The 27,835-nt window shown below is 57.1% G+C and overlaps 2 protein-coding genes across 8 annotated transcripts; both read right to left on the bottom strand.

Annotated features, from left to right (window-relative positions):
- Positions 1 to 628: 628 nt before the first annotated feature.
- On the bottom strand, positions 629 to 12,838 carry MAP4K2 (mitogen-activated protein kinase kinase kinase kinase 2). 5 transcript variants are annotated; one of them, XM_007174290.2, is made up of 32 exons: positions 12,704 to 12,838; positions 12,523 to 12,580; positions 12,207 to 12,297; positions 12,056 to 12,120; positions 11,696 to 11,751; positions 11,330 to 11,377; positions 11,201 to 11,243; positions 10,728 to 10,800; positions 10,518 to 10,649; positions 10,380 to 10,442; positions 9,931 to 10,012; positions 9,732 to 9,839; positions 9,220 to 9,298; positions 9,042 to 9,100; positions 8,358 to 8,401; positions 8,237 to 8,275; positions 8,109 to 8,142; positions 7,877 to 7,982; positions 7,698 to 7,786; positions 7,580 to 7,621; positions 7,381 to 7,465; positions 7,207 to 7,286; positions 7,060 to 7,120; positions 6,854 to 6,971; positions 3,191 to 3,249; positions 3,008 to 3,111; positions 2,744 to 2,921; positions 1,920 to 1,988; positions 1,715 to 1,801; positions 1,398 to 1,468; positions 1,243 to 1,298; positions 629 to 1,139 (listed from the first exon to the last, which is right to left on the bottom strand). In XM_007174290.2, exons 1-32 carry the CDS (start codon positions 12,797 to 12,799, stop codon positions 1,052 to 1,054), a joined length of 2,463 nt encoding a protein of 820 aa, XP_007174352.2. In that variant the 5' UTR covers positions 12,800 to 12,838; the 3' UTR covers positions 629 to 1,051. The 5 variants fall into 5 exon arrangements, with proteins under 5 accessions (XP_007174352.2, XP_057409686.1, XP_057409689.1 ...); XM_057553703.1 differs by lacking the exon at positions 11,696 to 11,751 and having other exon boundaries at positions 11,175 to 11,243; XM_057553706.1 differs by lacking the exon at positions 11,696 to 11,751 and having other exon boundaries at positions 12,704 to 12,785.
- A 343-nt stretch (positions 12,839 to 13,181) lies between these two features.
- MEN1 (menin 1) lies at positions 13,182 to 19,561 on the bottom strand. Of its 3 annotated transcripts, none has more exons than XM_007174289.2 (10): positions 19,444 to 19,561; positions 18,585 to 19,045; positions 17,397 to 17,605; positions 17,079 to 17,207; positions 16,752 to 16,792; positions 16,589 to 16,676; positions 15,890 to 16,026; positions 15,333 to 15,468; positions 14,717 to 14,881; positions 13,182 to 14,492 (listed from the first exon to the last, which is right to left on the bottom strand). In XM_007174289.2, coding segments are annotated over exons 1-10 (1,851 nt in total). In that variant the 5' UTR covers positions 19,446 to 19,561; the 3' UTR covers positions 13,182 to 14,009. The 3 variants fall into 3 exon arrangements, with proteins under 3 accessions (XP_007174351.2, XP_057409854.1, XP_057409855.1); XM_057553871.1 differs by having other exon boundaries at positions 19,432 to 19,515; XM_057553872.1 differs by lacking the exon at positions 19,444 to 19,561 and adding an exon at positions 19,341 to 19,440.
- Between the last annotated feature and the right edge of the window lie 8,274 nt (positions 19,562 to 27,835).

Genomic DNA, 27,835 nt, shown 5'->3' with positions numbered 1-27,835 from the left:
GGAGCCCAGGGATGGGCACTGAAGAGACCCTCTGGGAATTCTTGTTCAATGGACACAGGCTAATCTTCCCAGAGTCTAGCGTGGTGAGCACACCCACGTTCAGGAATCCTGGCCTGACAGAGCAACTGATATCCAGGCAGCAGGTGGGAGGCCGGGAGGCAGCCCCAGGCCTGGGTGGGGGATGCAGGTCAGGGCAGGCTGTCTCCGAAGGCTGCAGCCTCTCCGGGGCTGGGTGGAGCAGCCCTTGGCGGGCCTCTCCACAGGCTACCTGGTGAGATCTCGTGTGGGACAGGGGTGCTCGGATGAGTCCCTCGTTTAGTGCCTCCCCCGGCCCCATCTGCATGACTCCTTGGCCACAAAAGAGACTTCACACTGCAAGGCTGAGGGCTCATCCTGAGCAAGGGAGCCCAGGAAGACACAGCGACCCTGAGATGCCACGGGGGGCCATGGCCTCCCCCTCACCTCTGCCTGGCTCCCCATGAGAGAGCCACCAGAACACTGGTGGCCTCCCTTCCATGTTATATCCACAGCACCTGGTGCTACAGAAAGAAAGGTGTGCTGGAGGGAGAGGTAGAGGGAGATGAGGCAGGTGGGCTCAGCTCCCCCCAAACCAGAGGAACCAGTGGAATAAAATCAAACCGGCTTTAATACCAATATAGTCTCTCTTTTAAATACCATGTTCCCCAGGACAGAGCACAGGGGCAGGCTCTTGGCAGGAAGAGTGGAAAGGATATGTGGAACCAAATGGAATGGATAGCCCCGGGCCCACCCCCAACCAGCCCAGGGCCCCTGCCAGGGGGCACTGGGGACTGGCTGCCCGCCGGGGAGGGGGAGGTGACAGCAGCTTCCTCTGGTCCAGTTATTGCAGAGGTGTGGGGTAGGCACCCCTACCCTCCCCAGCCCCCAAACTCTTCTCAGGATTTCTGCCCTTCAGACCAGCAGAGCCGGGGCCTGGGCTCCTCTGATCTGGGAGGGGCCCCTCTGCCTAAAAGAACTGCCGCTAAGGCCTGGGGCGGGCGGGGGATGCCCCTGGCCAGGCCGGCCCGCTGGCTCAGTAACTGTTCTGATGGCCCGTGAGAATGTAGAGGTTGCTGTGAGCCCCCGGCTTGCCGGTGGGAATGCTCTCAAGGATGATGTCTCTGGAGGGGAGAGAACCGGAGGTGAGCAAGGTGGGAAGACACTTGGGCACCTCCACCTGGCCTGGAGAGCGTCTGAAGGGGAGGCCGGGGCACCGTGTCCTACCTGTGGGCCCCAAGCACTCGGAAGATCCTTGTCTCGTCTGTGATCTCCTGGGTCACCTGGGAAGAAAAGGGGCACTGAGGCCACCCCAGCGGGTCCTCTCCTAAAAGGTGGGGACAACTGGGCGGGGAGCCACCAGGTTCCTGAGTCTCACTCACCTCATTAGTGTCCAGGCTGCGGCCTTGCATCCCGTGGCTCCAGAAGGCCAGCACACTGTCCTGCAGACACACTAGGAGGGGCCAGGCGGCCATCAGCCCTGCACCTGCCCTGGGGACACCGGCTCCCCCAGCTATGGCCTGGGCCCAGGTCTGGGCCACAGAGGTCCTCACAGACTGGGCCGCAGGTGAGCAGGACAGCTCTCCAGAGGGGCTGGGGGACCTGCCTCCTTGTCCCGCTGCCAGTCCCGGGCCCCTGGGCCACATCATGTGCCCCAGGCCAGGGATACTCCCGCCCCCGCCTCTGTCTGCTCACTCACCCACAGTCTCAATGGGGAAGTCAAAGGTCAGCACAGGCGCCAGCGTCGCCGTGGGCTCGCCCAGCAGGTTGACGATCCTCACGCAGCCTGCACAGGGGGCGGGCTGGTAGGCGGGGCGGGGTGGCTCCCTTCTGGGGAGACAGACCCACCTGGCCTCCCTCACCACCCGCTTCCAGCTCCCAGCCCTGATACCAGGGACACTCACGGTCAAAGCAGACTAGGACTGTGTCCCTGTCCACCTGGATCACCTGCTGGGCTGAGCCCGGAAGCCCCTCTGCAGGCAGAGAAGGGAGACACGGCCTGGCTGAGCCACCAGCCCCACTCTGGCCCCAAGAGGAAAAGCTGGAGGTGTGCATCAGCCAGCTTTCACCACAAGTGCATTGCACAACAGCCGGGTGGGGTCACGATGGCCAGTCTCACTGCACAGCAGGGGAACTGATGTTTGGCAGCAAAGTGACCCATCGCAAGGGGCAGGGCTGAGGCCCAGGGAGGCTTGGGAGGGCAGGGGCTCTGCAGTCAGGAGAGCCAGGCTTCATGACTCGGTCACTGTGTGACCTCGAATCTCTGGGCCTCAGTTTCTTCATCTGTAACCCAGGCACGACGATGCCTACCTTGCAGGGCCATTGTGAGGATCAAGAGTAAAATCCCATGAGACCCCTGGCTGGGGGTCTGGGCCACCGCAAGGACTTGGTCCAGGGCACCTTCCCCTTTCTTTACCCACTGCCACTCACTCCGCTCCCCTGAGCTGTCCCAACGCCCAGTGTCCTGCTTCCTTGCTCAGAATGGAGGCCTCTGGCACCCGCCTTCCCCAGCTTGGCTCTGTCCCTGCAGCCCCTGCAGGGTTGGTCAGGTTTTCTTAGCTGCTGAGCTGAAGAGAGGCTGGGAGCTTCGGGTCCCCAAGGCCTCCATGGCGCCGTAAGCTGTGAGGAACTTCTCCCTCTTCCTCTCCCTCTCTCTCTCTATATATCACATGCACATGCACACACTCACACACACACTCACATACAGCAGCCTGGCCCTCCAGCTCACCGGGTGGGAGGAGGACGTCCGGCGTCAGGCCAGCCTCCAGCGGCAGGACATGGAACAGGACGCGGCAGCCGGGCCCCTCAGGGCCCTCGGCCCCCACGCACACCTGCGGTAGCTCCTTCCCATCCAGCACCAGCGGCTCCAGCATCCTTGCTGGGCTGGGCAAGGGGCTGGAGAAGTTCTGGGGGCAGCAGGGGCGCTCAGGTCTCCATTTCTCCTCCCAGAAACCCTGCCACCCGCCTGGGGGTCCCCCCACCGGCCCCGCACCTTCAGCAGCAGGAACTTCTGCAGCGGCTCATACCACTGCAGCAGAAGCAGACTGGTGGGCAGCGCGGCCAGCAGGAAGGTGCTGCCTGTGTGGGGATTCCGCACTGCGAGAGAGGGGGTGGTGGGCCCGGGGCTGTGCCCACCCGCGCCCACCCGGCCCCGCCCACCTCGCCCAGCTCTTACCCACGCGACACTGCAGGCAGCCTTTGGTGTCAGGAATCTTGGTGGACAGGGCAAAGCGCCTGTGGGGTGGCAACCAGGGCAGGCGTCACGGGTGCCACCCTGGGCAAGGCCCCCTGCAGAGCCCTAAGGGGCGGGTACTAACACCTTCCCCGCCTCACAGGTGGCAGACCGAGGCTCAGAGAGGTCAAGCCCCTGGCCCGAGTATCCGAGGAGCCATGAAGCTGTGAATTGCGCAGGATGTGACGCGGTGCTCGCGGCTCCAGCACCCCCTATACAGCCTGGAGCGGGTACATCCCGTCCAGGGGTTTGGATCACAGAGCTACCTCTCACCGTGCGACTTGGGGCAGGGCACTGAACCTCTCCGGGCCTCGACTGCTTCACCTGCTTCACCTGCAGCTTCACCTGCAGTACCCTCGGGACTTAACCTCTCCGGGCCTCAGCTGCTTCACCTGCAGCCTGGGGATAACCGTGGTACCCCCCTCACAGGGTCGCAGTGAGGCCTAAATGAGTTAACTCAGGGGAGGAGCTTGCAGCAGAGCCTGCCACATCAGGTGCCCTCACAAAAGGCTAACTTTTCTCATCCCGTTATTATTACTTTCCCACCTATTTCCAGTCATCGAAAATACTTTTTAGGCAAAGGCAGGGTGTAAGTAAAGAAATAACTGAGAAAACGAGGGTGTGGGAGGGCGGCAAGCTAATGCAGCCTCCAGCTCCTCCGGCGGCCAGAGCACTCAGGGCCAGTCCCCACCCGACACGCTGCAAGTCACAGATGAGCAAGCCGGGCGGAGGAGATGAAGACTCACAAAACGGCAAACGCCCTGCCCTCTCGTGCTTCAGCTCAGGCTATTCCATGGGGTGGCCAGTGGGTGGCTCACCTTGGTGCCGAGGGAGAAGTGGGGTCCCTCATTTGGTTACTGGCTGTCCCCCAAACCCTCAGGGGACCTTCCAAACCTGTTTCCTCCCCTTGGGAACAGGGCTACATGTCAGCAGCCCTGCCACCTCCTCCCAGTGACCCAACCCTGTCTGCACCCTCTGCTGGGATGTGGGCCCCGCCAAGGAAGCCAGCACCTCTCTCTCCACCTCTGTCCTCACTCTTCTCTCTCTCCTTGTTCCTTCCACTCTCTTTCCCAGCTGGCCTTCAGATGGGACAGAGGCGGATATTTTTTGTTTTTTTTCCCAACAATTCGAGATCTCTGCTGTGATACTGTGATTTCCCAAACACACGCCCAAAGCTGCCTGTGACTTGGGCCTGTAATGGGCCTGTTTCCTGCAGGTCCTGGGCCAAAGCAGAGGTTGGCTTGGGACTGAGGTCAGGAAGTCCCAAGGCCACGGGGCTCCCGATGTGGTCCTCAAGCGAGCCCGCTGAATAATGGCCCTGGGCCCCTCATCTCCCCACGGCCCGGCCTCCCCCGCCCTCCCCACCGGCTTCCACCACCCACCTGGTCATGACGATGTCTAAGCCCACAGTCCACCTTCCCCCTCAGAACTCAGCGCCACCCCCCACCCCCCAGCCCCCGCCAAGGGCTGAGGTCCCACTTGCACATTTCAAACTCCATGTGACAACACTGAATTCTGCTCCACCCACAGCTGATGACAGCGCCATCCTTCCCATTGTCTAGGCCAAAACCTTGGAGTCATCCTTGACTCCTCTTTCTCTTCCATCCACCAACTGTCCGGAAATCCTGTTGGTTCAGCTTTCAAAATAAAACTGGACTCTGACCGCTTTTCCCCTCCTTCACGGCCTCCCTGGCCCAAGCTGCCATCACGTCCCACCTGACAGTGCCACAGCCTCCTGACGGGTCTCCGCGTCCGCCCGCGTCCCCTCCAGTCTCCTCCCAGCGCAGCAGCCAGAGTGACCCGTGAAAACCTCAGTCACGCCACTCCTCTGCAGTGGCCCTGAGGCTGCTCTGAGTCAGGAGCAAAGCCCTCACTGTGGCTACAGAGCCCTCGGAGGCCAGCTCCCTCTCACTCCATCCACCTGGACTCACGGGCCTCCCTGCTGTTCCTCATACAGGCAGGCCGGCTCCAGCCCCCCAGATACCCTCAGGACTTGCTCTATCAACCCCTCCGAGTCTTTGCTCAAAAAGCACCTTCTCAGCGAGGTCCTTCCTGACCACCCTGCTCTTCTCCACGGGGCACTTTCCTCTCTGTGTCACCACCGTATAGACTCCTTCTCATGTCCACTGTCGTCTGTCTCAACGGGAGAGTCTGGGGAATATGAGGGTCTCCAGTTCCCAGGTGTATCTCACGCCAAGGACACTGCCTGGCGCATGCTAGGTGCTGAATGGCTGAATGAGGGACTCTATTGCCCCATAAACGCACCACACAGTCTGCTCTCTGGGGGTCTCCCAGTCCCTCCCTTTCCCTCCAGCTCACTCTGATTAGTCCCCAAATCCTGTCAATCCCACTTCCTAAATATTGCTGGAGTCCGTCTAGTTCTCACACTGCCTGGGGTCACTACACCGGCCTCCTTTCCAGGCCCTCTCGTCAGCCTCCCCCTCCATTCATCCTTCCCACTGTCACCAGAGTGGCCAGCAGATGCTCCTGGTTCCATCTGCCCAGATAAGCCCCCCTCTCCTTCCCCCAGCTCCAGGAGAGGGCACGGGACGCAGGCCTGGGCCCTGGCTCCTCATCCCCTTCCACAGTGACTACCCCGGGGGTAGGCATGGACCTAAGCTAGGCCCTGGACTTTTGTGGGGATTACTTGGAAAACAGAGGTTCCAGTTCCACTGGGTTGTTAGCTAGTGGAACACTGGCCTGGACCTGCAGGTAGCCATCACTGGACAAGAAAGCCTGCGTGAGAATGAAGGTGACAAGAGGAAAATAGAGCCAGGAGATGCAGGAAGATGCCTGAAGATGCCATTTAAGCCTGGATCCAGCTGGGCATGCAGCTGACCCTACTCCTACACGAGCCGTTAAATTCCCTTTTGTCCTTAAGCCAGCGAGTTGAATCACCTGCAACAGGAAGAATCCTGACTGATGTACAGAGGGACCCTTCTAAGATGCTCCAGGTCCGCCGCCAGGCAGACAAAGCCCAGATCCTGGGCCTGGCGTCAACGGCAGGGCTCTGCCACCTGTGCAGCTTCCTCTTGGGCTGCTCCCCCTCCTAGCTCGGGCCAAACACCTTTTAACTCCCCCGATCGCCTATGAGAATTCACACTTGTTCCTCCCACTGCTAGAAGGCTGTTCCCTAACTCATCTGCCTGGAAGACCCCCAACACTCTGTCAAACTCCGCGAGCTCGCCTGGCCTCTCTGAGGCCTCCCCACCCCTTCCAGCTCTCCCTCTGGCGCACCTCAGTCCCAGGAGCTGACTGTCAAGAACTCATTTGATTTGTCATCCCTAAGCCCAGCCTAAGACCTGGCGCATAGTAGGTTCTCAGGAAACATTTGCCCCACAGCCTACCCACCGCAGCTCCCAGAGCTTGCCAGGCACGTTCACATGCCCTGTCTCCTTCCCTCCCAACAGGCCTGGGTGCAGGGGGAGGGGAGGCTACCAACTGTATTGACCTATGAGGAAACCAGGCCTCAGAGAGACCAAGTGACATGTCTCAGATCCCAACAGTCTCAGTACCAGGAAAGGCTGCATTCCAGCCCTGGCTCTGTCCCTTTGCCTCTCCCTCCTCCCTCCTCCCCGCAGGGCCAGGCTCCCCAGGGTCCCTGACCTGGGGATGATGCGTTGAGTGAGGCGATTGGTGGGGATGGAGAGGGGGACCTGTTGCTGTAGCCGCCGCTGCTCAAACAAGCCTGGGAGGTCGTGGGCCCAGATGTGCGTGGATTTCCCTGCGGAGGGATGGGACGGAGGGGAGAGGGGCTCAGAGAGTGTTGGTGGGTGGGGCGCTGGCCCTGCCCCCGCCTGCCCCAACTGTACCTGAGAGTGACAGCAGCACGTTGTTCACGCAGTAGAGCCAGGCGCAGCGGTGCGAAATCAGCTGGAGGCCACAGAGCCACAGATGGACAGGGGTCAGCACCCCAGACGCCCAAGGCCCTCGGCCCTCCCCCGCCAGCCGGGCCTCACCTTCTCCAGCGTATCCTCATGCAGTTCATGCAGGTTGAGGGTGTAGATGCCTTCCTCGGCCCCCACCACCAGGAACTGGTCTGCAGGTTTGGGTATGGGGTCAGAGGTCAGCCACGTCCCCTGGCCCAAGCTGGGGATTCCCAGGCTCCTGCTTCCTCCCTGCCCCTGGCCTACCCCGGGTGACAGGGTGAACCCAGGTGACAGCAGCGTGGATCCGCAGGGGGCAGCCATTGAAGACCTTGGAGAAGCAGGCACCCATCTGGAGAGGAGGCAAGAGGCTGATGAAGCACTAGGTGGGGGGGACGGGGCGGGGGAAGCCACAGGCGGTGGGGCAGCAGGCGGTGCGGAGGTGGAGCCATGCGCAAACACTTACGTGCACCTTGGGGGTCGGGGGGAGCCCATGGCAGGATGACCTCTGGGAAGGAAGAAAGGAGTCAGGGCCACAGCCCCAGCCTCCCATCTCCCCGACCCCCGCTACTGCACCGCCTCACCTCATGATCTTCCCGGTGCTTCATGGTGGCCCAGGCAGTGGAGAGCAGTGGGGGGCTGTCAGGGCCTGGGAGAGGTGGAGGTGCGGTTCCTGCAGGCACAGACTTGCCATGAATTCCGGTCCTGGACCACCCCCTACCTCCCAGGGCCCGCCTCCTGGTCCCCCGAGCCTGGGGCTCACCTGGGAGGCTGGATTGAAGGTCCTCAGCTGGAGGCTCAGTGGGGGACGGCTCCAAGAACGGGGCCCTCTTGATGGTTCCTATGGTGTCATCTGGGGAGTCCAGCTCCTGGCAGGAGGATCAGGGGACCCAGCCCAGCTGTTAGCAGGGGACCCTGTAACTTACCCCCACTCCAACTGCACCCGCTATCGCACTGCCCCCCATCCCCATCCCCCGCTCCCCTCCTCTCCGTACCTTGAGTTCCAAGGCTGGCCGGATGGTCAGGCTCCTGTCGGGGACAAATCAGAGGGAGACGAGGTGTGAGATGTGACTGGGTCCTGAGCCCAGCTGCCCCCCACCTGCTCCGGGCCCTGGCCCCTCACCTTTCCTCCAGGGCCTCCTGGACTGACTGCAGCAGGCTCCTGGGTAGGAGGGGAAGGGATCAGAGGTCAGCCTTTTCTCCTGCCGCCCCCCACCCCCGCAGCTTCCCTCCCCGTCACTCACGCGCTCAGCTCCTCCTTTCCCAGCAGCGTCCACTCCTCTTCCCACTGTGGGGAAACCAAGTCAGAAAGACCGGGAGGGAGGCAGAGAGACAGACAGGCAACATGAGAGAGTGCTGGAGAGATTGTGGGAGAGAGAGATGGCAGACAGACAGAGATGGAAAGTGAGATCGGTAACAAGCAAGAAGACTGTGAGAGAGACAACAAGAGGCAGAGAAAGTGTGAAAAAGGGCCAAACAGACAAACAACGAGAGAGATGGAGACAGAGAGACAGTGAGAGAGAAGGGCAGGCAGGGACTGAGATCGTGGGGGTGAAGAGAGATGCCGATAAGGAGAGACAGCGAGAGAGCAGAGATGGTGAGTCAGCCCACCCAGCAGTCACAGCGACCGAGGCAGAGAAGAACGTGCCGAAGGGGGCGGGGGCGTCCTCAGACGAGTGACAGGCCCACGTTTTAGAAAGGCGTGGTCACCCTGCCACCCCCAGCTGACTGTCCAAAACAACCTGCGCCAGGAAGGAGCCCCCAGGCTTCCGGGTCCCTGGGCGGACAGGCCTGCTTGGACAGCTCTCCCGGGGTCCGAGGGCCAGGCTGCTGCTGCTGCAAGGCTCCTGAGTTTGCGGTGCTCGGTCACCCGCACAGCTCCCCAGCCCAGCCCTGCGCCCCACCCTGCCACACCGCCAGCTCCTCACCGGCTCGTTCAGTGGGTCTGTTTCCTTCCTTCGTGGGGCGCCAAATTTCACCTGGTGAACTGGAGGGCCCAGATCCAGGGGTTAGGGGGCCAGAGCCTCAGGACTGACCCCGAAACTCACACCAAATCCACACGCACAGCCCCCCAATCCACACAGCCCCCCGCCAAAGCAGACTCACACTGGATCTCCGAGGGGGTTCTCTCGGCTGGGCCATGCTGCCCCCGGGAGTGAATGGTGTCGGGAAACATGTCGTAAGTCTACGAGAGAACACAGACAGTGGACACGTGTCCACGCCCACCTCACACCAGGTACTCCTTGAGCTGCTTTACACACACTGATGTGTTTGTTTTCACGAAAACGCCCTGAGATTATTGCGAGATTAAATGGCACCCTCGTTTCACAGATGAGAAAACCAGCACAGAGAGGCAAGTAACTCGCCAAAGATCACAGAGAAAGCAGAAGATGGCTTAACTAGGGTCACGGTCATGCTGGGCCAAGGGCAAGAACCTATCGCAGGGGGGCGACAAGGAGGCAAACCGGCTCAGGGAAGATTCCTAACGGGTGGGCTCGATCAGACTGAAGCTCCATGTGCTGGAAACATACAAGCTGAAGGGACCTTGACTTCTGTCATCTCTGCATGCCTTATGACCAGACCAGGCCAAGACCCAGTCCCCAGCTGCTCTCACTTACCTCCAGGTCACAGTCTTCTGGGGAGGGGGTTCCCAGGTGGGGGTCATTGGCCTTGTCCAACAGCTGTGTGAGGAGAGCCCGAGGCAACTGCTGGGTCGTAAAGGGGTGCTGGAGGATGGAGGGGGTGCAGGTTGGTCCCTGGCCTCCGGGCCCCTGCTTCTGAGCATCGAGCCCCCTGCCCCACCCCTCTACCTCCCACCTGCAGGAGCTTCTCTGCTGTTGGCCTCTTCTTGGGGTTCTTGGTCAAGGCAAGCTTGAGGAAGTGATGGAAATACTGGGTCCTAGTGGGTACAAGAGACCCCACCCGCAGGCCCAGGTTAGCCCTCAGGCAGGCCATCCTGCCACTGCTCCAGAGGAGTCTGCTGGGCCTGCCCAGGAAGGAGCCAGCCTGAGGCCGAGGGCAGCTGGCCTGAGCAACACTGCTATTGCGACCCGGCAGCGCCTCCGTCATCAACCATCTGCCCTTCTTCTTTGTCCACACTGGTCCCCAGCCCAGAAGCAGGGCCCAGGCCCCTCCTGCGGATGGTCTGTGGAGGCCCAGAGAGGGCAGGGCCCTTGAGGCTGCACCCCGGGGGGTGGCAGAAGGCTCCTCCGCCCCCATGGGGCTGGGCTGAAAAGGGGGCCCCAGCAAGGGATGTGGGCCCTCACCAGCGAGTCTTGTCTCTCAGCTTCGGCGGCTGGAAGCTGCTCTTTGACATCAGCATCAAGGCCCTATGGAGACCACAGGTCAGGGGTCGAGGGTCACAGGGCTCTTGGGGTCAGGCAAGGGGCAAGTATTCAACTGACCTCATGGGGTGCAGGTGGAAGAGAGGGGGCTGCAGCTCGCCCAGCTCGATGGCGGTGATGCCCAGGGCCCAGATGTCACACAGCTCATTGTAGCCACCTTTGCGCTCCACGGCGGCCACCTCCGGGGCCATCCTAGAGGCGGGGTCACAGATGAGACGGCCGGGTGCCCCACTGTGGCCCCCACCCCCTCAGCCAGAGGTGCAGCCTCACCAGTATGGAGTCCCAATGAAAGACCTCCTCTTCGCCACAGATGCCGTCAGCTCGCCTGACACCCCAAAGTCAGCTGCAGGGAGAAAGAGCTGCTCTCATCCAACCTCTGGCTGCCACTCCCCACCCACGTCCAGGGCTCAGGCTCAGGATGCACCTGGCAGGGCTCATAAAATAGGCAGCCCAGGTTCAGCCACAACTGCCACAGGCATAAGGCAAGGCCAGGTCCCCTCCTGGGAGGGGTCAAGCACCTTCCCTCCATGACCACGTGCCCAGTCCCATGTTAGACTCCCTACGGACCCAACCACATCCAACTTCTAACAGGAAGGGAGAACTGTTCCACTTTCTAAATGGGGAAACTGAGGCTCAAGTGGTAAAATGACTTGCTCAAGGACAAGCTGCACTTGAAAGTAGGCTCTAAGACTCCAGGAGCTCCCATAGAACCCTCACCCTGATTGTGTCCCCAGGGTACTGACCCAGCTTGACATCTCCCTGGAGGGTGAGGAGAAGGTTGGCTCCCTGTGGGAATGGAGGAGAGAGAATCCCGTCTGGTGCCCCCGAGAGCCTCCTCCTCCCTCCCACGATGCCCTTGGCCAGACCCCTACCTTGATGTCTCTGTGGATCTTCCCCTGAGAATGCAAGTGGTGCAGCCCCTGGGGACGAAGAGGAGCCCCTGAGAGCAGCTACCCAGTATATCCCACCTCTCCTGAACCCCCTCTCAGGACGGGGGCCCCCCACCCAAGCTGCTTCCTCCTCCCCTCTCCTCAAACAGGAAATGACTGAGCCAAAAGGGAAATGGGCTGCTTCCGGCAACACGGCTGGGGCCCCTTCCCCCCAGGACCCACAGCCCCTCAGGCACCTTTGCCTGAGCACTCCACCCACCCCACCCCCCAACACACACACTGGCCAGCTGGGCTCCCTGCCCTGCTCCAGGGGACTGGGGGTGTAAGTAGCCCTATGGGCCCAGCTACCTTCAGTGCCTCTCGGCAGACATAGGCAATCTGCCGTTCCTCCAGGGGCCCGGTGGCTGAAATGGGAGGGGTAAGGGCTGGCAGGGGGGTCTGGGGGGATATGTTGACCCTCCCAGGCTCCACTCTGTGTGGGGTAAGCAGCAGGAATTGCTGGTGAAAGGGGAGTTGGCCACATCCCCTCCCGACATAGGCTGGGATATACAGCCCAGAAAAGGATAGCATTTCTCTCAAGGTCACACAGCTAGTGAGAAGTGGAGAGGGGCCCAAATCCAGGGCCCCAGCTCTCCCCTCTTGCCCTGTGTTGCGGTGGGGATGGGAAGAAGGCTGTGACCCTCTGTGGCCTGGAGTCCTGGCCCTCACCGTGGTAAATCTCCTGCAGGGATCCCCCTCCGCAGAACTCCATGCAGATCCACAAGCGGTCATTCCTGGGGTGACACAGAGCTGGGGTGGGCACATGGCAGGGCCATATGGGGGCTGCCTGGGGGCAGGCAAGGGGATAAAGCAGCCTCACCTGAGGTAGCTGCCAATATAGGCCACCACATTGGGGTGGCGGCACTCACGCAGGATGGTGATTTCCTGCTGAAGGGAGCTGATGTCGTCCCCTGGGAAACACAGGGCATCATGAAGGGGGCCGCCTTAACTCAATGCCCCCATCTGCAAAATGGGCACAGAGTGCCTCCCCTCTCCAGGGCAGACAGGTGCCAGCGGACAGTACCTCCCGGGGCCTGCCTCTCAGGGGGTCTCGGAAATGTCAACTCTCACACCGCGCCCGCTCTGAGGCCCTCTGCCCTCCCTCCAGCGCTGAGGCCCTGGCTCCGGGTCCTCACCTGGGTCTAGCTTGACTATCTTGACCGCGGCCAGTTCGGACGTGACCGTGTCGCGGGCCTGCAGGGGCGGAGGGGGTGAAGCGAGATGAGGAGGGGCGGGGCTGGGGGCCGGATCCCGCAGCAGGGCGCGGAGCGCGTACCCTCCTCTCCTCTCTCCCGCCCGTCCCGCCGCCCGGCGCACCTTGTAGACGTCGCCATAGGTCCCGGCCCCCACGCGCTGCAGCAGCTCGAAGCGGTCCCGCGGATCCTGCAGCGACACATTCTGCAGCAGCGCCATGGCCCGGCGCCGGGCTGGCGCGAGCTGCGGAGCCGCGGAGCCGGCGCGGGGCGGCGCGGGGCGGGGCGGGGCGGGGTGGGACCGCCGAGGCGGGCGCCGGTGGCTCCGAGGCCGCGGGGGCGGGGCCGGGGCCCGGGGCGGGGCCAGGCCGGGGATGCCCCGCCGCCCGGCCGGGAGGAGGCGCCCGCGGGACCGGCCCTCGGCGGCTAGGGAAAGTCCCGAGCCCGGGACGAGCTGATGGTGCCGAGGCTCTTCTGCCAGCCACCGGTTCCTCGCGCTCTACAGGTGGGGAGCCCGAAGCCCGGAGGGCCGGAAGGCAGAGGAAAGAGGGGGAGCTCCACTCCCAAATTCCCAGATGAAACACGGACAAGTACTTTTTTTTTTTTTTTTTACAAAATGTATTCATCTTCCTTGGAACTGAAAAATAAATCTATGTACAAAACAGGAAGCGATCAGGCTCCCCTCACCCACTCGCAAACCCCTGCAGATTTCCTCCAGAGTCCCCCGAGACGGGATGGACCCCGGGGAGGTTCCCAGAGGTTCGGAAGAGAGGTCTGCTCTGATCTGGGGCCAGTTTGGTCAGGAAGCGGGTGGGGCTCAGGATTCGCACACGCCGGGAGCGGAGTTTCGTGTCCCGGACTCGCGACAGGGAAGGGAGGAAGCTAGGATTTCCAAGTTCTGAAAGCGTTACTTAGGTTCTTTGCGGTAGGGGGCTTGGATTCCCAAGGAATGGAATTTTGAAGTGCGGAAACGTACTCCTAGGGGCTGAGCGGGGTCCTTGGTTCCCGGGCTGTGGGTGGGACCTGCGCTCCTAGAGTTTAGGGTGAAACAGCCGTATGGGCTGGAAGCAACCCTGAGCCAACACTGGTTAGGCCGAAGGTTGGAGCCTCGGTTCTGAGATGGAGCCTGAGCTTCCCGTAGTTGGACCTTTAAAGATGGGTGAAGGACTCAGGGTAAGGTTTCAATTGGCCGGCTGGGATCCTGGGGGATGGGCTCTATATTCCAGTGACTGGGCAGAGCCCTCGATTCGGGCGCTGGGTAGTCTACTCTGGGAACCTGCAGCCTGAGTTCCGGGTAGGGGTGGGGCCTGGAGGCGGGGCCTAGGCCCCTAGGCCAGGGGCGGAGCCTGGGCTCGCTAGGGGGGCTGGGGTGGAGCCTCATCCTGATTGAGGGCGGGCTCCGAGTGGGCCGATACTGAGACCCGGGTACTTCAGAGGCCCTTGCGCTGCCGCTTGAGGAATGAAAGAGTGTAGTCACTAGGTGTAGACACCTTCTGCTTCTTCATCTGCACTTGTGACTGCGCCGTGAGCTGCAGCTTGATGGCGCTCGAATTGATCTTGGTGGCCACAAGCAGCTCCTTCATGCCCTTCATCTTCTCGCTCTGAAAAGTGAGCACCGGACCCTCCGGTGGCGGCGAGGCGGCGGGCGCCAGCGCCGGAGCCGCGCTGCCGCCTTCAGCGCCGCGGGCAGTGCTCGCGACGGTGCCTGGGGGCTTCCGGGGGGGTCCTGGCACCGCACCCTGGCCCGCGCCTGGGCCCTTGTCCAGCGCCGGCTTCTTAGGCGGCGGAGGCTCCTCAGGCTTGGATTCCCGCCGCGGGCCCCGCCGCCGGCCTTCTCGGGCTTCCTCGCCCCACGGCTCTTCTGCCTCGGCCGCCTCTGCCTCTCGGCTCACTATGCGTACCTTCTGCCGCACCTGGGCCGGATTTGTTGGGGGGGGGGGGCAAGCGGAGGAAGAGGTTGCAGGCCAGTGGGTGGAACCCCAAGACCCGGCCAAGACCATCCTGTCGTGGAGCCTCGGTCTCACCCGCACCCAAAGGGGATGGGCAGATCCCCTTCAGGGCTACAAAGGTTCTGACTCCACTGTAGCTGCTGTCACCACCTATCCTCCCCAGCCACCCTTGCACAGCTGTCCCTCACCTGTCCCTCAAAACGGCCTAGGGACTGCACAAGGAAGGTGGCCCAGCCCACGTGCAGCACGGGCGTGGGACTGCCCTCTTCCCATTTGCAGATGCCATCGTAGAATCGCAGCAGATGGGCGAAGCACTCTGGGTCCTGGAGGGCAGAACCCTGGCTCTGGGTGCCCTGGGAAAAGGGGAAAGGAGGGCACAGTTCAGACCCCATTACTCACCCCTCATCAGAGGGCACAGGCCAGACCTCTCGCCTGGACAAAGAGCCCTGGCTCTGGCAGATGTGAGCATAGATGGAGAGAATTCTTAGAACCGCCTTCCTTTTATAAAACCAGTCCTTAGCCAGGACTTGGGAGGAGGGAGGAACCATCCCTTACCTCCATTTCACCCCCTCAGCTGAATGAGTGACCCTGACAGAGAAAGAGAGGGGCTTCCACCCCATTTACCTCAACTCCTCAAACCCAAACCCAGGCCCTCAGCTACTGCATAAGAGAACACAGCTATCTGCCTGAGCTGGGCCACCTGTCTCGTGCCATCCCCAGTCCCATGCAGCAGTCCCACGTCCTGTGACTGGGAGCCCTGCTCAGGTGGGAAGGTGTACACAGGCTGGAGGTCCAGCCCTTCACCTGGGTCTGCTCCCCTGGCCGCTCCTCGCCGGCCTCCAACAGGCTGGCAGCCTCCTTCAGCAGGTTGGGGATGACATCATTGGCTACTTCAAAGAACTCCTTGTAGATCTCCTCGTCTTCACGGCAGTAGTTGTAGCTGTGAGAGCAGCAGGGCACTGTGGGGTCTCAGACATGGTGGGTACCCCCAGGGACCTGGCAGGGGATGGAGCCCCGGTTTCTTTTCCGGGGTCATCCAGGGACTGAGTGAACGGTTGAGGTCCTCACTCCAAAATGGTGGTGTCTGTCAGCCCAGAGCAAGAGTGAGGAGGGGGGTGGGGAATGCAGGTTCCACAGCTGGATGACAGTGGTTAGAAATTAGGAGGAGGGGAGGGAAGGAAAGGCGTGAAGCTCTCATCAGGGGTCCCTACCTCTTGGGTGACGGTGGCCTTGGCTGCCTGCTGACTGGATGGAGAGGGGATAGGGCTTGGGACCCAGGCCTCCCTCCTGGACGAGGGTGTTTGGAAATTGGGTGGAAGGGGAAGAAAGGCCAGGCTGGGGCCCCGTGGGGGGATCCTCACTCCTGGATGACAGTAGCCGTGTCGGCCCAGGCCTGCAGGGCTTCACGCACATTGCGGTTGCGACAATGGTAGCCAGCCAGGTACATGTATGGGTAGATGTGCTCATCCCGGTAGTAGGTCTTGGCTGAGGCAATGCCCTGGGGATAGAGCAGAGGGGCCTCAGGGAGACAGCGCCCAGCTGCCCCAGGTGGCACAAATGTCCCATTGGATCACACCCAGGAGGGGCAATAGGAAGATCCCAGAGAGTCTCATCTCCCACGTGACCTCACCCCGGGCCATCCTCTCTACCAGGTGTTCCTCCCTGGGTCTGTAGGTCTGCATTGGGCTGGCCTTCCAAGCCCAGCCCAATGTCCCTCCTACCCGCAGCCCCACCAAGTTAACACCCCCGCCTCAGTGCTCTCACAGTGTCTGACCTCCATTATACTCCAAGAAGGACAATGATAGGCAGTAGAAAAGGTAGGGCCGAGGGGACAAATCCGGGACCTACCACTCCCAGGCAGGGAACCCAGAACACTCCTCAGACAGCCCTGACTGCCCTGAATATGCAAACGGTAAATACAAAATGGGGACTGGATGGGCGGTACCCCCCAATACACACAAAGTTCTTCTCGCCTCACCTGCCCCCTCCCAGTCCCCAGATAGAAGGGAACCCCAGCCATCGTTGCACCTCCCTTCTGTACCCTCCTGAGATGTCCCCACCTTGTGGTAGAGGGTGAGTGGGTCCGGCCGGCCAGGGGTAGGCTCCAGCTCCTCCAGATCTGCCAGGTTCCCCAGCGCCATAGGGTACCTGGGAAAGGCTCATGAGTCCAAGCTGCCCCCCAGCCCACCCCGAAGCCCAGCCTGGCCACTTCCCTCTACTGACCTTTCCAGATGTCCCAGGTCATAGAGTAGCCAGAGCAGCTTCTAGGAGCCAAAGGAGAGAAGTGTGAGCTGGCGGGAGAGAGGGGGGTCCTCAGTCTACCAGGCAGATGGAGGTCCAGCACCAGTAGGGACCTCCCACCAGGTGGGAAAAGCCAGAATTCAGAACTAGCCCCTTATTGAAGTCAAAGCACTTTCATGTCTCAATTCTCCCCTCCCAAGAGCCCCAGGAAAGTCCAGGCCAGGAATGATTCACCCACATTACAGAAGGGGGAGCTGAAGCTCAGGAAGGGAAAGCGCCCAGGCCCAGGGTCCCACAGGCACCTCTCACCTGCTGCAGCTGCAGCAGCTCCAGGGAGTCAGTGTGCAGGTCAATGGAAGGGTTGATGGCGCACACCATAAATGCCACCTCCATCTTGCGGTCACAGCGCATGTATGATCCTTTCAGGTACAGCCAGCTCTTGGGAGAGGACAAGACCAGATGTCTCACGATGGCCTACCTGTGCCTGCTCTAGGGAATGACAGCCAGGAAGGGGACCCTCCCCTTCCTGACATATGTAGGTGGTGATAGGAAGAGGGGAGCATGGCCCAAGAAAGCAGAGCTCCTTGGGTGGCTTGGGCTAGGAGAGTATGGGGAGGGACGCAGTACCCGCTCAGCCACACCCGCGTTGACTGTCTGGCCTCTGCGGTCCTCGTTGCCCTTGCCATGCCAGGTGACCTCAGCTGTTTGTTCTCCATTGGGCCCAAACACTACCCAGGCATGGTCCTCAGACAAGGCCAGGTGGACATCCCGGAGACCCAGAGCCTGGCAGGCCCCCACCACGGCAAAGGCCACACCAGAGCTGTCCAGTTTGGTGCCTGTGGAAGGGAAAGTAATGAAAGAGGGTCCTCTGAGCTCTGGCCTGGGGGAAGGGACCAGGTAGTGGTGGGCCATGCACCCTCCCACACTCACCTCCAAGCCTGTGCTCAAACCTCAGGCACTCCTGCCCGTCTTCCCTCTATCCCTTTCCTCCTACGTGTCCAGAGACTCTCCCTCCCCCTTTACGTTCCCCATCCTCAACAGGAGACCTTGGATCTTTTGTAGTTCCACCCAGCTTTTGACCCTGTCTCTTCTTTTTCTCTGCAACTGTATTATATATTTCTGCTAATTAAAGAATTTCCTCGTTTTATTGTACCTATTAGGTTATAACCGGGGACGGCAAAAACAGGACACTAGCCAACACTCTTTTTACACACCCACTGGCAGACACTCCCAATTTCTCTCTGTATTCTTTTCCTGCTAAGCTCAGAAGCAGCCTCAGATTCCTTCTCAATATGGCACTCCAGGACCTGACTGCCAGTCAGCTGGGCTTGGATCAAAGTGGAAAGCTCTTTGCGAGCCCTGAGCCTTCAGTTTCTTGAGGTGAAGCCCTGGTCTGTTCACTTTCAAAACATGTTCATAGATATTTCATGGAATTGGCTCAAATGTAGCCCAATTTTGGCTCCTCACTCCCTAAATCTGCTGCTGCCCTCTGTGCCTCAGGCTGGGCTGCAGGACTCCTGTAGCTGCTCAATGGCAGGGAGGGAGGTGCTGAGGGGGCAGAGGGTGGGCTAATGGATTTGGAGTCAAGTGACTGGGGTCCAGTCCCAGCCTTGCCATTCTGTGTGACTTTAGAAGATCACTTTCCCTCTCTGGGCTTCAGTTTCCCTAGCTGCAAAGGGGGACATAACACTTGCCCCACCTCACAAGGCTTACAGGTCTCAAAAGGGCTCTGTAAACCACACAGTGTTGTGAAAAAGTGGGCCAAGGTTCACACGTGAGACGATTCTCGCCCCTTGCCACCTGTCGGGCTCCAACCTGTGATGAAGCTGAAGAGGGACTGGATGTGGGCCCGATCCTTGAAGTAGGAGCGGCTGAGGCTGTTCCAGATGACATCGGAGACCTTCTTTACCAGCTCGCGGCTGGAGACGCCCCCCTCTCGCGGGTAGAGAGACAGGTCGACGGCGCCGCGGATCTGGGCGGTGAAGCGGGCATAGAGCGCGGCGATGATGGACAGGTCGGCCACGGGGAAGTAGGTGAGGCCGCCAGGAGGGTCGGGCGCAGGGCTGGGCTGAAAAGTGAGCTCGGGCACGTTGGTGGGGATGACGCGGTTGACAGCTAGGAAGTGCTCCACGAAGCCCAGTACCAAGGATAGGAGCACCAGGTCCGGCTCCTCTCGGCCCAGCTCGGCAGCGAACAGGCGCACCACGTCGTCGATGGAGCGCAGCGGGAACAGCGTCTTCTGGGCGGCCTTCAGCCCCATGGCGGCGGGCCTCGGCCTGCGGGCAAGCGTGGGGAGGGAGGGTCGGGTGGGCACGGCCCAGGAGTCCCCCTCCCAGGCTCGACTAGCTTTCCACACCCCCCTACACACTCACAGACACAATCCCTTGTTTCCCCGCCCCTTCACGCTCCGCTCATCTGCTCCCCCTCTTTCGTCGAAGAGACCCCTCAGCCGAGGCTGCGGGGCCTTCTTGTCCCCCACAACCCCAGGAGCCCCGGCCCCGATGGGGGTGCGCCCCTACGACCCCACTGAGGACTCCCAATGGCCGCCCCGCCCCCTCTCTGCGCCCATACCCCCAGGGCCCTAGAGTCCGCCCGGAAGGCGCCCCTAGGCCAGGCCCCCCAAGTCCCAAGGAGAGTCCTGGCCTCGGTCCCCCGCGCCCACCTCCGCGCTTACATCCCACACAAGGCACAGCGGCGACCGCCGCCTGGAGCCTGCTGGGAAATGGAGTTCCGCCCCCTCGGACCGCACTGCCTGCCGGGAAGTGGAGTCCGGGGCCCGCCCTTGTCCCTGCCAAGTCTTGAAATGGTGGCTGGGCCGGCCAGTCCGCGGTGGCTTATGGGAGTGGTAGTTCCGCTGCTCTGGGTGCTGCAGAACCCAGAGGTAGATGAGGAGCGGAGGCAGCGCCACCTCCCTGAGGTCCTCAGGGATTGGTCATTCCATTTCACGCAGACCCAGGTAGGCAGAGGAACCGCAGTGCATTCTGGGAGTTGTAGTCCGGAGAGTGAGCAGGCATCCTCAGCACTTGCTGAGCTTCTGTAGGTTATCACGTGTCGGCAAGATGTGATGAAAACGGGTACTTTCAAACACTGCTGGAGTACTGTAAACGTATTCAGCCATTGTAGTTGGATATTTATCGGTATCCATTAACACGTAAATGTGCCTACTCTATGTCTAGTTTTCTGTCCATGAGAAAATCTAACACGTGTGCAAAGAGGAACATCTAAAGAACCATTGTAGTTATTTGTATACAAGAAGAGTAAAGTAGCTCTATGCATCCTAAAATGGATCTTCAGGGCAAATTGTAGAGGGGAAAAAGCTACAGAGCGATATGTATGATAGGGTAGTATTTATATTATCATTTTAAAACTTCAAAACAATACTAAATTTCTACAGAATCATTCATTCACTTATTCATTTAACAAACAGATTTTTGGTGCCCATAATGGGCCAAGCACTCAATCCCAGGCACTGGCTATGTAGCAGTGAATAAAAGAGATAAAATTCCTGCCCTACTTCACCTCTGTGGGTTTTTTCCAGAAAAACCCATAAGTCTAGCCTATTCATGAGAAAACATCCAGCGAACCCAAACTGAGGGACTTTCAGACTGCTCATACCTGACAGTTTCCCTCAAAAGTGTCAAGGTCATGAAAGACAAGGAAAGACTGAGAAACTGTTGCAGATTAGAAGACACTAAGGAGGCAGGACCACTAAATGCAACGTGGTGTTCTGGGTTGAATCCTGGACCAGAAAAAAAGGATATTAGTGGAAAAACTGGTGAATAGGGTGGCTGACTGTCCCAGCTTGCCCAAGTCTGAGGGGACTTCAGGGGAACGGGACTTTCAGTTTTAAAACTAAACCAGTCAAGTCTTGGGCAACTGTGAGCCCTACTTATGAAATTCAAATAAAACCTGTAGCTTCGTTTATAGTTTTCATCAGTAAGTTTTAATAAATGTACCATGTTGTGTAAGATGTTAACATTAGGGGAAATTGAGTGAGGGGTATATGGAAATGAGATCACCAAGGACTGAGTTCTAGGATACCCCTTCATGTAGAGGTTGGGAGACCAGGAGGAACCAGAAAAGGCTTCTGAGAGGGATCAGCCAGAGAGATAGGAGGAAAACCAGATGGACATCTGGTTTAGAAGACCAAGGCAGAGGGGTGATCAACAGTGCCGGGTGCTGCCCACAGGTCAGCAAGCTGAGCACCAAGGACTGACTGCATTTAGCTCTGTGAGAACCCCTGGTGACCACCTTAGGAGCAGTTTGAGACCAAAAGCCCAGAGTTCTTGGGCTCAAGAAAAATGAGAGGAAAGAAATTGGAGACAGTGATAATACACAACTCTTTCAGTGAGCTTTGCAGCAAAGGGAAGGAAAAAAATCAAGATGGCAGCTAGAGGGGGAAGAGGGTCAAAGGAAGTCATGGTGTTGTGGCTGTTGTTTAATAGGAGAGAATGCAGGACTGATGATCTTGAACGAGTAGAGAGGATGGGAGTTCCTGAGTGACAGGCTTGTACTTTGCTAGGAGCGTGAACACAGTCTAGCCATAATAATTGGAGAGAAGGGGACTTCCCTGGTGGTGCAGGGGTTAAGAATCCGCCTGCCAATACAGGGGACACAGGTTTGATCCCTAGTCCGGGAAGATCCCACATGCCGCGGAGCAACTAAGCCCGTGCACCACAACTACTGAGCCTGTGCTCTAGAGTCCACGAGCCACAACTACTGAGCCTGTGTGCCACAACTACTGAAGCCTGCGCGCGTAGAGCCTGTGCTCCACAACAAGAGAAGCCACTGCAATGAGGAGCCCGCGCCCCACGACGAAGAGTAGCCCCCGCTCGCAACAACTAGAGAAAGCCCGCGCGCAGCAACGAAGACATAACGCAGCCAAAAAAAAAAAAGTTTAAAAATAATAATAATAATTGGAGAGAAGGCAGAATACATGGGTACTTTTATTTTCTCAATGAAATACGAAGCCCAGTTGGTCTCCTTCCCAAATGCCACCTTCTCAATGAGGCTGACCCAGACCTGACCAGCCTACTTAAAATCACACTCTCCAACCCAAATTCCTCTTTCAGTCCCTCCACCCCACTCTACTTTTTTTTTTTTCTTTCTTTCTAAAGCATTAACACCTTCTAGAACAGGGATTCTCAACCTAGGCACTACTGACATTTGGGGCTGGATAATTCTTTGTAGTTGGGGGCTGTTTTGTGCCCTGTAGGATGCTTGGCAGCAACCCTGGCTTCCACCCCTTCTAGATGCCCCTCCCCCTGTTGTGACAATAGAAATGTCTCCGGACATTGCCAAATGTCCCTGGGGGGCAAAATTGCTCCCGGTTGAGAACCACTATTCCAGCATCTAATATAATTTACTTATTTGTCTATTATTTCTCTCCTACCATCAAAATATAAGCTCCACGAGGACAGGGAATGTGTCTGTTTTGTTCACTGACGTGTTCCGTGTGCCTAGAATAGTGTCCCGCACATAACTGATGTTCAACAATTATGTGCTGAATAAATGAACAAATACATTCATACAAAGGAGGGATTATAACAATTGACTGGAATTTAGGCTGTTTGAGGGAGGAACGTAAGGACATACGAGGGATGAGGGGCTGCAAAAGCGTGGCAAAATCAATGGATTGTAGGTTCCAATGGGGTCAAAAGTTTATTGGAGTTGGGGTGCTAAAGAGAGCTGAAAAGATAGGGGTGTTGGATAGAGAGTAGGATGCTTGGGATTGAGATTATAGGGAGACGGTTGCTGTCATTATTGGCAGGGAAAAGATTTAGGGGACTTCTGTGGCAGTCCAGTGGTTAGGATTCCACGCTTTCACTACCGAGGGCCAGGGTTCAATCCCTGGTTGGGGAACTAAAATCCCACAAGCCAGGCAGCTCGGCCAAAAATAAAGATTTAGATCAGTGCTTCCGGTAGAAACCTAACATGAGCTGCATATGTAATTTAAAAATTTCTAGTAGCTACATTAAAAAAAGTAAAAGATACAAGTGAGATTAATTTTAATAATATACATCCAAAACGTTATTTCAACTTGTAATCAATATAAAAATTATTAATGATAACATTTTTTCCCACACTAAGTCTTTGAAATCTGGTATGTATTTTTTTTTTTTTGGCTGTGTTGGGTCTTCGTTACTGCCCCAGGGCTTTCTCTAGTTGCAGGGGCTACTCTTCATTGCATTGCACAGGCTTCTTATTGAGGTGGCTTCTCTTGTTGGGGAGCATGGGCTCTAGGCGCGTGGGCTTCAGTAGTTGTGGCTTGCGGCCTCTAGAGTGCAGGCTCAGTAGTTGTGACGCATGGGCTTAGTTGCTCCTCGGCATGTGGGATCTTCCCAGACCAGGGATCGAACCCGTGTCCCCTGCATTGGCAGGCAGATTCTTAACCACTGCGCCACGAGGGAAGTCCCTGGTATGTGTTTTATACTCACAGTACATGCCAATTCAGACTAGTCACATTTCTTTTTTTTTTTTTTAGTTCCCTGACCGGTGATCGAACCTGTGCCCCCTGCAATGGAAGCGCAGAGTCTTAACCACTGGACCACCAAGGAAGTCCCCAGACTAGTCTCATTTCAAGTGCTCAGTGGCCACATGTGACCAGTGGCTCCCATATAGGACAGTGCAGCTCTCCAGTATAGCTATGGGAGTGAGTGACTGGGATGAGATGGAAGGCAAGATCATGGGAGAAGATGGGTTCAAGGAACTGAGAGGCCTGGCAGCTGGATCATCCACATGTATATCAAAGTCTCTAAGAATTAAAATAGGAATAGGATGGAGAGAGTGACAGCAAGCCAGGAGCCAGAATTATCAAGAAATGAGCCATGCATGGGTTAGGAGATATCTGAAGCAAAGTGGGTGGTATAAGCTAATAACTTGAGCTTAAACCCAAGTATTTGAAAGGAGGAGGGAGGAGGATGTCTATCAGTGGCCATGGGGGAGGACCCCTACCCCATCTCCAGGCCCAATGGTGGGAGGGGTGTAGAAAGCCTGTGGGACATGGGGCAGCGAGCAACAGTGATCCCAGGGAGGGCAAAGTTTCTGACAGAGCAGGAGGGTTAAGGACCATTTGCAGAAGGGGGCGAGGACACGGGAAATTTTGCTGAAGATGGACCATCAGCTCTAGAGCGCATGGTGAACAGCTACCAGGAGCTGAAGGTGGACATGGGATCAGCTAAAGGGATGGCCAGAGCCATGGAGAACCTAGAGGCTTCAGTCCCTGCGGTGAAACTGAGCAACAGGGACAAAGAGTAGGACCGGTTCTGATGGTCTTGAGGCAGGGGTAGGGTGGTGGGCCGGCTGTGAGTGTGAGAGCACGGAGAGCAGGGCTTCCTGCCAAGGGTAGGAAGGGTTCTGAGGCTCCAACTTGATTCCCATTGATGGAGGCAAGGAGGCTGGAGGAGGGTGGTCCCTCTTGATGCCTGCCAGTAACATGTATGGGCATATATGGAACACTGACATAACTTTATGAGAGGAGGGCAGGGATTCAAAATGGGAATTCAGCCTCTAATTTACCAAAAAAAAAAAAGTGTATTATTGTAATTAAAATTAATTTAAAATAGCATCTGCTATGTAATATCTTGACAAAAATATTAAATCTGACTTTAATGAGGAAACAATCAGGACAAATGCAAATTGCGGGTTATTCTACACTCTGCGCTTCCACTGCAGGAGAAGAGGGTTCGATCGCTGGTCAGGGCAGTAGGATCCCATGTGCTGTGTGGTACGGCCGAAAAAAAAAAAAAAGTTAATATCATGAAAGATGGCCCAAAAAGGTGGGAGGAGAAAGTTGTTGTAGATTAAAGGAGATTCAAGAGACACAAGAACCAAATGCAACATGTGATCTAGAATTGGATGCTCAATTTTTTTTTTTTAATGCTACAGAGAACATTTTTGACACAATTATATCAGAAACTGGGTGGCTTAAACAGAAATGTATCATTTCACAGTTCTGGAGGCTGGAAGTCCAAGATCAAAATGTCAGCAGGATTTGTTACTCCTGAGAGCTGTGAGAGAATCTATTCCAGGCTTCTCTCCTAGCTGCTAGTGGTTTGTTGGCAAATCTATGGCATTCCTTGGCTTGTAGAAGCATCACCCTGATCTCTGCCTTCATCCTCACAGGGTGTTCTCCGTGTGTGTGTGTGTGTGTGTGTGTCTCTGTGTCCAAATTTCCCCTTCTTTTTTTTTTTTTTCTCTTTTTTTCCCATAAATTTATTTATTTATTATTTATTTATTTATGGCTGCGTTGGGTCTTCGTTGCTGCACGCAGGCTCTAGTTGCGGCGAGTGGGGGCTGCTCTTCATTGCGGTGCGCGGGCTTCTCATTGCAGTGGCTCCTCTTGTTGCAGAGCACGGGCTCTAGGCACACAGGCTTGAGTAGTTGCAACATGTGGGCTCAGTAGTTGTGGCTCGCGGGCTCTAGAGCACAGGCTCAGTGGTTGTGGCGCACGGGCTTAGTTGCTCCGCGGCATGTGGGATCTTCCTGGACCAGGGCTCGAACCCGTGTCCCCTGCACTGGCAGGCGGATTCTTAACCACTGCGCCACCAGGGAAGCCCCAAATTTCCCCTTTTTTAAAGGACACCAGTCATATTGGACTAGGGCCCACCCTAATGACCTCATCTTAACTACTTACATCTGCAATGACTCTAGTTCCAAATAAGGTCACATATTGAGGTATTTGGGAATAGGACTTCATTTTTTAGGGGTCAAAATTCAACCCATAACAGATTGATACAGAGTATCAATATTAAATCTCTTGAGGGCTTCCCTGGTGGCGCAGTGGTTAAGAATCCGCCTGCCAATGCAGGGGACACGGGTTCGAGCCCTGGTCAGGGAAAATCCCACGTGCCGTGGAGCAACTAAACCCGTGCACCACAGCTACTGAGCCGGTGCTCTAGAGCCCGCGAGCCACAACTACTGAGCCCGTGCACCGCAACTGCTGAAGCCTGCGTGCCTAGAGCCTGGCTCCGCAACAAGAGAAGCCACCGCAGTGAGAAGCACATGCACCGCAATGAAGAGTAGCCCCCACTCGCCTCAACTAGAGAAAGCCCGAGAGCAGCAACGAAGACCCAACACAGCCAAAAATAAATAAATAAAATAAATAAATTTAAAAAAATATTAAATTGCTTGAGATAATAATAGTGACTTCTGGTGATTCCTTATTCTTTTTTTTCTTTTCTTTTTTTTCTTTTCTTTTTTTTTTGGGGCCGCGCCACACAGCTTGCAGGATCTTAGTTCCCCGGCCAGGGATTGAACCTGAGCCCTCGGCAGTGAAAGCACAGAGTCCTAACCACTGGACCTGCCAGGTCAAAAAAAAAAAAAAAAAAATGACATGGACTGCCAGGGAATTCTTGGTGGTTCCTTATACTTTTTTTTTTTTTTAATAAATTTATTTATTTATTTATTTTTGAAGGTGAGAGGGCCCCGAAATATGGGGTGGTTAGTTTTTGTTTGTTTGTTTTAATTTATTTATTACTTATTTTTGGCTGTGTTGGGTCTTCATTGCTGCACGTGGGCTTTCTCTAGTTGTGGTGAGCGGGGCTACTCTTCATTGTGGTGGCTTCTCTTGTTGAGGATCATGGGCTCTAGGCATGTGGGCTTCAGCAGTTGCAGCACATGGGCTCAGTAGTTGCGGCTCACAGGCTCTAGACTGCAGGCTCAGTAGTTACGGTGCACGGGCTTAGTTGCTCCACGGCATGATGGTTCCTTATTCTTAAGAGACGCCTGCAAAGTATTTAGGTGCAAAGTTCATGTTGTCTGCAACTTACTTTCAAATGTTAGCAAAATACATGCTATGTATACACGTTTTCATGGGTAAAGAAGTAGAGCAAAAGCAGCAAAATGTTAACAATGGTGAATCTAAGTGAAGAGTGTAGGGAGTTCATATTCTTTTTTTTTTTTAATATTTATTTATTTGGCTGTACCAGGTCTTAGTTGCGGCACGCAGGGTCTTTTAGTTGCGGCATGCAGGCTCTTAGTTGCGGCATGTGGGATCTAGTTCCCTGACCAGGGATTGAACCCGGGCCCCCTGCATTGGGAGCGCAGAGTCTTAACCACTGGACCACTAGGGAATTCCCAGGGCGTTCATATTCTTTCAATCTTTCTGTAGGTTTGAAATTTGTCAACATAAAACTTCGGGAGAAAAAAAATTTTTTTAAGGTAAAACTGTGAAAATCTTTTGGCTAAATTATTGAGGGGTGCCAGGGAAACAGCCATTTCTCCAATTTGGTGAGGATGGCTGGAGTCCCTAGCTTGTAAGAGGCCTCAGTGTCCCTGCCCTGGGCCCTCTCTTTGGGCTTCTGCATCTCCATAGGCAAACATTTCCTGAGTGAGCTGAAGGCATTTTACACTCATTGTCTCGCCAAAGTCTCACCAGAACCTCCCATGAGATGGATGTTATGATCCCCACTTACAGATGGGGAAACTGAGGCTTAGAGAGGTCAGGTAACTTGCCCATGACAGCAGAACTAGACTGGAATCAAGGCTGCACTCCTAACCAGGCCCTGGAATTTCACAGGCACCCTCCAATCCCCATCTCTAACCAGGCTCCTTTCCCTACCTTTAGGGCCCTCCACGAGTCTTAGGGCACAGCCTGCCCTGATCCCAGCACGCAGCCCTTATCCTCCTGCCTCACCCAGCCCAGCCTCAACGCCTGGGTCCTGCCCAGTCATGGACACCCCAGATTAGAACAAGTGAGACCCCTCCCAGACCTCCCCTCCCCCTACTCCTCTCAGCAGTCTCACCTGGGTGGGGCAGCAGGATGTGCTCTTCAAATCCACTTCCTCCCGTCTCCACCCTGCTCTGGACCCCAAAGGCTGCCCTCTAGACCTGCAGAAACTCAGCTCTAGGGGGCCTCTGGCTGCTGCTTGGGTTTGGACAAAAGGAAGCAGGAGATGGGAGGGAGGGAGTAGAGTGAGGTGGAGGAATTAATTTCCTGGGCTGCCTTCCTGCTTGGCCATGGCCAAGTGCTTCTACTGAGAGCCATAGCTCCCGCAGGGTAACACCTGCCTTTTCCTGCCTGGCTCCCGCAGAGTAACACCTGCCTTCTCCTGCCCGGCTGACCC

The sequence above is a fragment of the Balaenoptera acutorostrata genome, chromosome 9 (genome assembly GCF_949987535.1).
Source record: "Balaenoptera acutorostrata chromosome 9, mBalAcu1.1, whole genome shotgun sequence".
NCBI lineage: Eukaryota > Metazoa > Chordata > Mammalia > Artiodactyla > Balaenopteridae > Balaenoptera > Balaenoptera acutorostrata.
This window is presented reverse-complemented; position numbering and strand designations above follow the sequence as displayed.

Bases quoted from the DNA above. Each gene is read 5' to 3' on its own strand.
- MAP4K2 (XM_007174290.2), bottom strand. From the start codon at position 12,799: ATGGCGCTGCTGCAGAATGTGTCGCTGCAGGATCCGCGGGACCGCTTC. The intron at 3,112-3,190 runs GTAAGAGCTGGG...CCTCTCTCGCAG, and splicing joins CTGCCTGCAGTGTCGCGTGG to TGCGGAATCCCCACACAGGC. The intron at 1,299-1,397 runs GTGAGTGAGACT...TTTTCTTCCCAG, and splicing joins GCAGCCTGGACACTAATGAG to GTGACCCAGGAGATCACAGA.
- MEN1 (XM_007174289.2), bottom strand. The intron at 17,606-18,584 runs GTTGGAGCCCGA...TCCCTTCCACAG, and splicing joins CCTCTTCAGCTTCATCACAG to GCACCAAACTGGACAGCTCT. The intron at 16,793-17,078 runs GTGAGAGGTGCC...TTTGGCTCCTAG, and splicing joins AGCTGCTGCAGCTGCAGCAG to AAGCTGCTCTGGCTACTCTA.